At 35.7% G+C, this 9,558-nt stretch overlaps 1 protein-coding gene across 8 annotated transcripts; it reads right to left on the bottom strand.

Annotated features, from left to right (window-relative positions):
* Window positions 1-1,010: 1,010 nt before the first annotated feature.
* Window positions 1,011-9,350, bottom strand: LOC104249386 (uncharacterized). Of its 8 annotated transcripts, XR_011403528.1 has the most exons (12): window positions 9,160-9,316; window positions 8,804-8,953; window positions 7,574-7,909; window positions 6,770-6,928; window positions 5,615-5,695; window positions 3,675-3,767; window positions 3,351-3,446; window positions 3,131-3,274; window positions 1,904-2,011; window positions 1,668-1,719; window positions 1,482-1,579; window positions 1,011-1,385 (listed from the first exon to the last, which is right to left on the bottom strand). XR_011403528.1 is itself a non-coding variant. In XM_009805804.2 (11 exons), the coding sequence occupies exons 3-11, from the start codon at window positions 7,667-7,669 to the stop codon at window positions 1,548-1,550; spliced, it is 858 nt and encodes a 285-aa protein (XP_009804106.1). In that variant the 5' UTR covers window positions 7,670-7,909; window positions 8,804-8,953; window positions 9,160-9,350; the 3' UTR covers window positions 1,011-1,547. The 8 variants fall into 8 exon arrangements, 7 of the variants coding, with proteins under 7 accessions (XP_009804106.1, XP_009804105.1, XP_009804107.1 ...); XM_009805804.2 differs by having other exon boundaries at window positions 1,011-1,579; window positions 3,351-3,443; window positions 9,160-9,350; XM_009805803.2 differs by having other exon boundaries at window positions 1,011-1,579.
* Between the last annotated feature and the right edge of the window lie 208 nt (window positions 9,351-9,558).

Raw genomic sequence — 9,558 nt, 5'->3', positions numbered from 1 at the left:
TCTACCCCTCGGGATAAGGGTAAGGTCTGCGTACACACTATACTCCCCAGACCCCACTAGTGGGATTTCATTGGATCGTTGTTGTTATTGTATTGAAACTCATGAAATTTAGACTATATTTTAAATTCAAGACATAATAAATTATTATCTCAGATTAATACCATCGCCAATATAATTAGCTTAATTATTTAAACACAACTAGATGAATTTAAGTAAAAATCTAATTTTATTAAGATAATTAATTTAGCCAGTTTTCAAATGAGGAACTCACATAACTCCGTTTATCCACAACTATAAATAAAACTCCTCCATAAGCCAAATGGATCATTATAAAGATGCAAGAGAGCCATAAAAATCAAGAAACATTTTCCGTTATACCAAACACACCCTTAAAGTTCTTGATTTTTATGGCTCTCTTGCATCTTTATACCAAACCCCACTAGTAGAAGGATTCTACAAGTTGCAAGCAATGAAACATTTCCATACAAGTTTCAACACTCATTCCCATACAAGTTTCAATACTCATTTCCATACAAGTTTCAAGTGTTGAAGCATTTCCATATATCGAAAAAAAACATTTCCATACAAGTTTTAAGTATACAAGGATTAAGAACGACAATACATCAAATATCAAGGCATTCCAAATCAAAATTACTTGTTCATGGCTTTTGATCCATAACTACTGTTCATGACGGTCATCAAAGTGTTCGTGATGAATAAATCAAAGTCACATTTAAGGTTGTAATCTAATTCAAGATCAAGCTTCAAGCCAGCAATAACCCAGGTAGGGACTGGGGAGGGTAGTGTGTACGCAAGCCTTACCCCTACTCCGGAGGAGTAGAGAGGCTGTTTCCCGTAGACCCTCGGCACAAGAAGGAAAGAGACAGTGTATCAGTACAGCTAGATCAAGCTTCAAGCCCTTGATTTTAAAGTAATTAAAATCAAGATCAAGCTATCAAGCCATTGGATCAACAATTAATAGAGACGAACCGATAGATACCTTCTCAACCTGAGACAAATTCTACAGCTTGCGACATTCATTGTCCAATTTGTTACACGGTTTTTCCTGACTTGATTTTCACATGCACGAATTTTTTTGTCACAGGCATATTGCGATACTAATACAAACTTAAATTAATCATCGTGTCATAGCAATGCATAAGTGAGGAATGAAGGGGTAGTATGCCCAGTGTTCTGCTACAGAAAGGACAAGAGACTCGATATGATTCGTATCAATCATTTCCCTCGGTGGTCTTTGAGTTTCAGGCAAACATCTTGTGCTCATCGGCTAGAACTCAAAGCAGATAGTAACATTTGCTGTTGGTGCCTGTTTTGAGCCACATCCAGCAAAAATTTACATAATTCCTAACTGCTATCATAATCCCCTGCTTAACCGTGCAACCCATTTTAAGGTTAGACGTAGTACTGGCAAAATAGGAAATTATGACCTTAAATAATCAGAATGCTGCCAAGCACTAGACCTCAGTGGTTAGCACGTAAAGATCCTCATCAGAACCACCTTTGAGTCATCTTCGACTGCCCCATTGTCATTTCTCTATCTCCTCCTGAATATGACCGTCTGCATTAAAAGATGGAAGTTAGATATAACATTGATGACCACTCAGATATTACCAAGTCCAAGCCTGCAAAGAAATGTAAACTCTAACCAGGAAGTCCAACAGCCAAGTTCGCCTGCTGATCTGCATCACAGTTTGATTCCTAACAAAAAGAGAGTTGAAATTTTACATCTCCAAAATACCAAAGTAAGAACAAGGTAATTGACCAAACCATAATGAGGGCTCTAATCCGAATTTGGTGCTATTATATAATAAGCTTGTGATTGATAAAGTGAGACAATCATATAAACCAAGAATAAAGGGGTAGAGAAGATTTTTTAGGTTACCCGAAGAACATGAATGATGCGGAAAGAAAGAAACCTATCCTTCAGTTGTTTTGCCTGCTGAAAAAGCGTAGAGATGTTTTGATTTTTAACCTTCCACAGACCCTGGATCTGTTCGGAAGGATATACACTTTAATGAATCAAAACCAAGCAGATAAAAGCAAAGAATAAAATAAGAAACCAAACTATAAAATAAACTCTGATGACACCAATGCAAACCACCTTGTCAAAAGACCAACTTTAGAAGCTATAATAAAACATCTCGGAGATACAACTAAGCTCGTCAAAGACTTTAAAGAGTTCATAGAGAAAACAAATGTATGTTGACTATTTTTCCCACTAAGAGAATCTTCTTGAATGGACAAGAACTATTTGCCAGCTTCTACATTTTCCCTCTATCTTTACCCAGCAGCAAAAGGAATCACTCTTTTCGGGGTTTGTCCAACTCAGCCAACTTACTGTAAACTCTAGATCAATGGCATTGTCACTAAAACATGCAGCCACTATTTGTCTAGGAACATCTGTTAAGATTCCCCATTGCGTTGAGATACTCAAACCAGGTCGTCTTGCACTAGGTAAAACTGAACACTGATGACGGAGACCTGATTCATTCACCCATTACCAAACTTACCAAACTTTCGCTCTTTTTCAACTGAGAATCTTTAGTTGGATCGCAAGTTAATCATTACTACCTTATGCTAGAAGGGTCATTTATTTACATTATAAAAGCTCTATCCTATTGAAACAAAAGAACTACATTGAAGTGACTTGACAAATGGGTCCACGGCTCAAAAAAATTGTCAGACTTCCTTGACCTTTTTTCAATTAACCGTGGTGTCTGGGCTAACTTGCACGCACATCGACTAATTCCATACGGTACCTGCTACCTCCCACCAGCACAGAGGTACCCGGTAATTCTGTCCACCAAAGCTTGGATATATGAGAAGAAATCACCTAGTGTTTTTTCATCCGCTGGGATTTGAACCTGAGACCTGGTTCTCAATCCTCTTCATTGACCACTAGGCCACACCCTTAGAGGCCCTCCTTGACCTTAAAAATATGCATATAAGGATCCCATTCATATAGCTGAAGTTGAAAGAAGAAAGAAAACTTTGCTTGACCTACAATTCCAAATACATGTTTGATTGTGCAGAGACACAAACGAGAAAGTAGATATCAAGAAATAAGAAGTCAAAATACAAGAATAAACAAATACTATGGGCAACGGACCTGCATACAAACAAGTTTGGAGTCACCCTGAGCACGAATACTTGTAAACCCTTTGCTATGTGCATATTTCAAACCCAAGATAAAGCCTCGATATTCAGCAACACTGGTTGTTGCTATTCCTAAACCTTCACGCAGCCTACAAATCTATTAATCGGAAAGTTGTATAAGTGCGCCGAAAATAAGTAAAAGGAAATACAAATCCAAGAAAAGTAATTATTACCAAACTTCCATCATCAGCTCGTACCACAGCTCCCGCACCAGCTTGTCCCGGATTACCTTTCGAAGAACCATCAAATTCAAGAGTGCAAGATCGCTGCTGAGAATAACCAGGATCAGGTTCTTTCCATCCCAACACCATAAACCATCAAGAAAATTTATAGGAGATCGACCTGATAGTTGGCCGCAAATTCATCATAAATTCGTTAAATTAAGATTATTAGCTTCACCGACTTCCCATTAAGTATAAAGACAATTTATTTTGTCAATTAGATATACTGAAAGCATTTATGTTTTACAATTAGCTATCATCTTAACAGCCACTCACACCAGATGATAGAGCTTGGTCACCCTTAGGAAGATCTAACTTGATATGCTTTCTTAGGGAATCATTTGAAATAACTGCTGATCCAACAGCATCCTGCAAATAAACATGCCAATAAACAAGATAGATTCCAGTACTGTGGCAAGCCATACACGTTATGCAGGGTAGGAAAACAAGAAATTAGTATTTCTTTTTTGTAAGAAATGTATGTCAGTAGTACTTTTTTCATCAGTAAGTACTAATGAAACTACTTTGAGCCAAAATTTACGTAATATACCTCTCCAAGAGCCAGGTAGTAGAATGCAGTACAGCAATAAAATACCATTGAAAGTATACAGTTTGACAATCGCAACTCTATGTACTTCACATACAAAAAGATGTCAGAATTCATCAAATTATAACATTTATACAATCTAAATATGTTCTCTATCAACCAATAGGTGGTAACAGTTCCTCTCTAGTGCTTAATGCAAACTTCGCGAAAAGATTCGCCTAAGATAAGAACACTAATTAAAAAGACAATGGTTATCCATCTAGTTCATTAAAACTATTCAGCACTCCCGAAAATTCATCCTAAGTATTTGTTTTGAGGAAAAAGGTTTCCCATCTAGTCATTAAACCTAGCCTGCACTCCTGAAAATTCAGGACAATAGCTCTTAATTATCTTTTTCACTAATAGGAAACTTTTTATCCATATTTGAGGGTGCCCTTGAAAATGTTAGTCAATCAAGGGGGAAAGTTCAAGTCAGAAAGAAATAAAAGAACATCAAAAGATGTTAACACATTTTCATATATATATATATATATATATATATATATATATATAAATTGTTTTCATTTTCACCATTTTTCTGTTTTGTCAAAGCACAGGCGTGGTAAACTGGGATCATCCAGTCATCTAATGAAAATACTTGACAGACAGGTCACATGTAATTTCAGATCTCCACAATGCTATTAAACCAGTGGACAGAAATTTTTGTCAATTTTATGTGGGAGAAAAAATTTCTTAACAAGAAGGACATTAATATCTCTTGTTTATTCTTCATTCTATGTTATTGATGTTTCTCATCTAAATAACTTGTTGCTATAACGAGAAAAGACACCTTTTGCTAGAAACAGTATTTTCAGATCTCTAGCTACATTTACTAGGATGTGGCTCTTTGTAGTGAAGTTCAATCTTATAAAGTTCAATACCTTACACGAGTTCATTAAGATAAAGAAAAAACAAAGATAACAACAGCTGCAAAAATTTGATGACAAGCTACTTATCTTATAAGCCACCCAGCATGACCTAATTTTATTTTATTGAAACACCACTACTTTTATTTTTAATTTTTTTTGTAAGCAACCAGCATGACCTATTTTTATGTTTGTTCACACAAATACAACAGTTGTGGAGACCAGTAGACAAATTACTACTGCTACTGCTATATCGAGATATTACTACACCAGCTGCAGAAACCTATTAACAAATTACTACTATTCCGTTTAAATACATCTAGCTCATCAATAGGTGCTTTATGGGAGACTTTCAACCTCATTAGATAATCATTGTCTACAAAAAAGAGCTACCGAGACATAATAGATAAACAATGATAGTTCACTCACAATGGATTAGTATGAAATTTTCAAATTGAAAATGCAGATCTACTTTAGGAAAGGAAAATGCCTTCCAGCTGAATAAGTAGATTTCTCGTGTAAGTTGTAAGACCATTGATTATGGCATCTTAACGAACATTCAGCAAACAAACCCCAAGTGTTATAATCAGCCTTTATATCCAGAGAGGTGCAAACAAAAGAATGTACTCACTTCCTTGGATAACCAAAAACTGTTGGCACATTAAGTTAACTCTCACTCTGTGGTACAAGAATGAGATATGCTTCAAAAGCAACTGCTGCAAACACCGACCGACTTACAATAACCTAGTAAAGTCCTAACTTACCGTATATTCTGACCACATTGCTTCCTGTGACCTCTTCTTTGGCATATGCTCAGACGCTCCACCTTTGGAAGAAGATGGCTGCTGCAAAAGATTTAGTGCTAATAAACTTGTATGACCAATTCAAAAGAAAAAAGAGGAAACGGCAAAGATGTGCCATTTCTGGTAAATGGTCATCACATACTTTACTATTACAGTCAGCTTGTTCGATATGGACTTGTTATCACGAACAGTGCTGGGAAGAAGAAAAGGGAGAATAGATACAGAGGAGAGAGTAAAATAATATAGCAAATTAGAGAGATGTAAGCATCTTTCAGCAATCTTCATAAGTACTACTAAACAAGAGTATTCACATCAATAAGTACGAAATTTAACTTATATCGAGTACAAAATAATTATTGAATCAGCTGCATTTAGAGATGATCTTCGATAATATTGGCTATGCAGAAGAATAGCACTGTGGTATCCGTAGTGTACCATGTATAATGTAATTTACAGAAGCTCACACTTACTCCCTGTACCATTTCTTCATATAGTACGGGAACAGCACAAAATTTGTAATCTTTTCCTTAAATAGGGGATCTGTGAGGACCTGAGGAGATAAGTCTTCATCCCTTCTGTATCATAAAGGCAGAAATTGAGTTTTAAATTTAGAGTATTCCAATGCAAACAACATGGTGAGACTTCACCAACTCTGCTAATGACAGCAAGCGTTAAACTTTTTCTCTATGCGACAAAATCAGCCAGAGAATCATGGTTTTACTTCCAAAGATGTGTTGCAATCAATACATCAGGATTCTATCTTTTCTTTTGGTTTTGTCTCTATTTTAGGATTCTTTTCGATAGGTGGTATGAATGCTATCATAAGTGGAAAGGAGAGTTTTTAGTAATCAAGTAGTTTTCACAATGAACAAACATGTTATTTTCTTGCATCAACCTCACAATCGGATCCACAGGTCAAAATTTGGATCAGATTGACAAATTTAACTATCTCCTTTTTTCCTTTTTATTTTTGTTTTGCAAATCTTGTGTGTCATCCTGGAAAGAGAATGGTACTCTGAATAAGGTCTGCCTTTGTCTAAAAGTTTTGAGATGAAATACCTTACGCATAAAAGATAAATAGACAGCTTTTGCACACAAATTAGTACAATGTCTGACCTGAAAAGGGCATGGTACTAGAGTCCCAAAGAGACCTTCGGTCAGATCTGCAGCTCTGATAGAATAAAGTGCATGTTTAAGCCCACAAGATAGAAGATATTCCTCTGTGTCCTTTGGCATGGAGTAGCCTTTATACACACTAACCGGAGGATCACATATCTGCCAGAATCGGGGGGGGGTGGGGGGGGGCTGATTAACACACTGCAAGATATATTTGCCAACTCATGCACATTGGTATATAAACATTGATAGAAATTCCTATACTACTATAACTGTATCATTAATTTGGGAAAACCAAGCTGAAGCTAAAACAAATACTTTTAATTTTTGTGATAAATAATATTAATCATAAAAAGAAAGCATTAAAAGAAATGTTGAAATATGCACAGAAATTATGCTCCAGCTTTATGTCAAACAATGTAAATGAAGCTGTAGCAAACAAACATGGTCAATCTTTTATGATGTTCTCAAGGTGCAACAACCTCTGAACATATTCACGAGGAAAAGAACAGATAAGGTAAATTCCGTGTAGCATTGGCATCAATACATCTTGACTACAAATTGATAAGTGAAGTTGATCCAGTTGCAAGAGCACTCCACTTCCAACCAACAGATTGGGAGTTCAAGCCATCAAGGCAAAAAAGGGGAAAGGGTCACAGTGGCGCCATATCAATATACTTACATACATCTATAATTTGTTTGATAGGTAAAAGGAATAAATATACACAAACACACATACATACAAACATACATACACACACATATACATATAACTGCAGATTAAAATTCCTCCAAAACAGTTACCGAGGATCCAACTTGAGTCTGGCAGTCACTCAAGTTTCTGTAGACTCCAACAAGATCTCCTTTCTTAACAACAAAGAAGCCATTATCTTCCTTCATTATTGGAGTAGGATCAAACTTTCTGAAAGAGAACTATCTCCACTACACTTGTTAGATGCTAACTCGTATTCAGCAAAAGTCAAAATCAACTTCTAATTCAAGCATGAGCAAAAGCTTGCACCGGAATTCCACAAATTGAACTCTTCAAGGCAAGATGTGTAGTTCTTGTTACGATTGTAATCGAGCATGCATGAAACAAGCTATTCATTACATGGAAGTTCCCTCAGACTGGACGTGTTCCTGAAAAATTAAAAAAAAAAAAAAAAAAAGAAAGAGAGAAAGGAAATACAAAAAAGTTTCGTTTTTAACTCAACTGAACCATGCATGTATGTAAATAACTTCCCTAAACAGCGTAGGGGAGAGAACGTAGGAAAGGAAACTATTATCTTATCCACTATTCTCTTTGTTCCACTACTACAATCACAACATGACCAACTGAAAGTGCATGCTAAATCAATTTGCAGTTAAAATTATCGTATTAACTCCACCAAGTTCAAAGCCTTATGGATTATGTTTGTGTTTGGTACGCGAAAGTCATTTTTCAAGGAAAATGTTGTTGGTGAGTGGAAAATATTTTCTAGGAAAAATATCTATTAAAGATTAATAAAAATATTAGAAGAGTGTTTTGATTAAATTTTTGAGTTTTTGAGGATTAATAATAAGTGTTAGTTGGATCAAGTAATATGAAGTTCAAGTTTTAAGATAGCTGTTGTTAGTCCATGTGCTCGTAACCGAACCTTGGATTGATACAATTAAAATTAATAAATGTCATGTGTGCATCCTGCACCTTGATATTTTTAGATAACTCTTAAAATAATCACTCCTTTTTCGGGGGAGTTTTTCCGGTTAAAATGACAGTTGTAATGAAAACACTTCCACCCATAAGTGAGGGAAGTCATTTTCTCCCTCTGAAGAAAAAAAATTCCGGCAACCAAACAACAGAAAATGACTTTGTGGTGGAACATTTCCCTGAAAAATGACATCTGTCATACCAAACACACAGTCACACGCTATAACAAATCCATGTTCTGCTCTATTTCAGACAGTATATTCCCTTTTTTCCCCATTGTGGAGCGTAAGCAACCATATTTTATTTAATTTGGAGCCGCTAATTATGGAATAAAAAGAAAATACCTCAGTTCCAGCTCCAGAGTTTAGATAGTCAAGAATGTTAAACTGGATTCTTCTTCCCTTTGCCTCAAAAATTCAAACATTGACCAAACGCCCAGCAGTAAAAAAGCTAAATTATTTTTGCCTGAGTTGTTAGACAAATCAACGACTCCGCTGCAAAAAGAGATGAACTTTTCAGGAATAGTTGTAAATAACGTTAAAATGGAGGAAATTAAGAGAAAAGAGTATAGGAGTTCAAAGAAAGCTGACAAGTCGAAAATGATTACGCAAAATTAGAACCCTAATTTTGAAAAATCAAAGAATGGGTAGTCAAATCATTGTGTTAAGCTAACACACAGAAAAGAAATGACATAACATACGCTCAATTAGTCGATGAAATTGCGCAAATCTTGGACAACATGAACAACAAGAGCATAGGGAGTAAGTGTAAGGGAGGAGAGGGAAGGGGAGGAGAGGTGGTGGGGGGTAGAGCGTGGGTGTGCGTTCAGCAATAGCAGGTAGGGTGTTCAAGAAAAACCGAAAATTGCCAAATAAAAAAGCCAAATAAACTAACCTGAAATTCTGACATGTTCATTAGTTTTGTTTGATTTTAAAAAATTTAATCAGAGGGAATAATTACCATGTACTTCGAAAATAAATTCTCACATAAGCACAGTGCAATAGATTATTAATTTGTCCAATTTTTCAATATTGAATGGATTGAATTTGTAATTCATAGAGTTACTGGAGAAAAATTGACTAAATTGAAAAATTAAAAA

The sequence above is a fragment of the Nicotiana sylvestris genome, chromosome 11 (genome assembly GCF_000393655.2).
Source record: "Nicotiana sylvestris chromosome 11, ASM39365v2, whole genome shotgun sequence".
Lineage (NCBI taxonomy): Eukaryota > Viridiplantae > Streptophyta > Magnoliopsida > Solanales > Solanaceae > Nicotiana > Nicotiana sylvestris.
The sequence above is the reverse complement of the archived record's forward strand: the minus strand, read 5'-3'. Positions and strand labels throughout refer to the sequence as shown.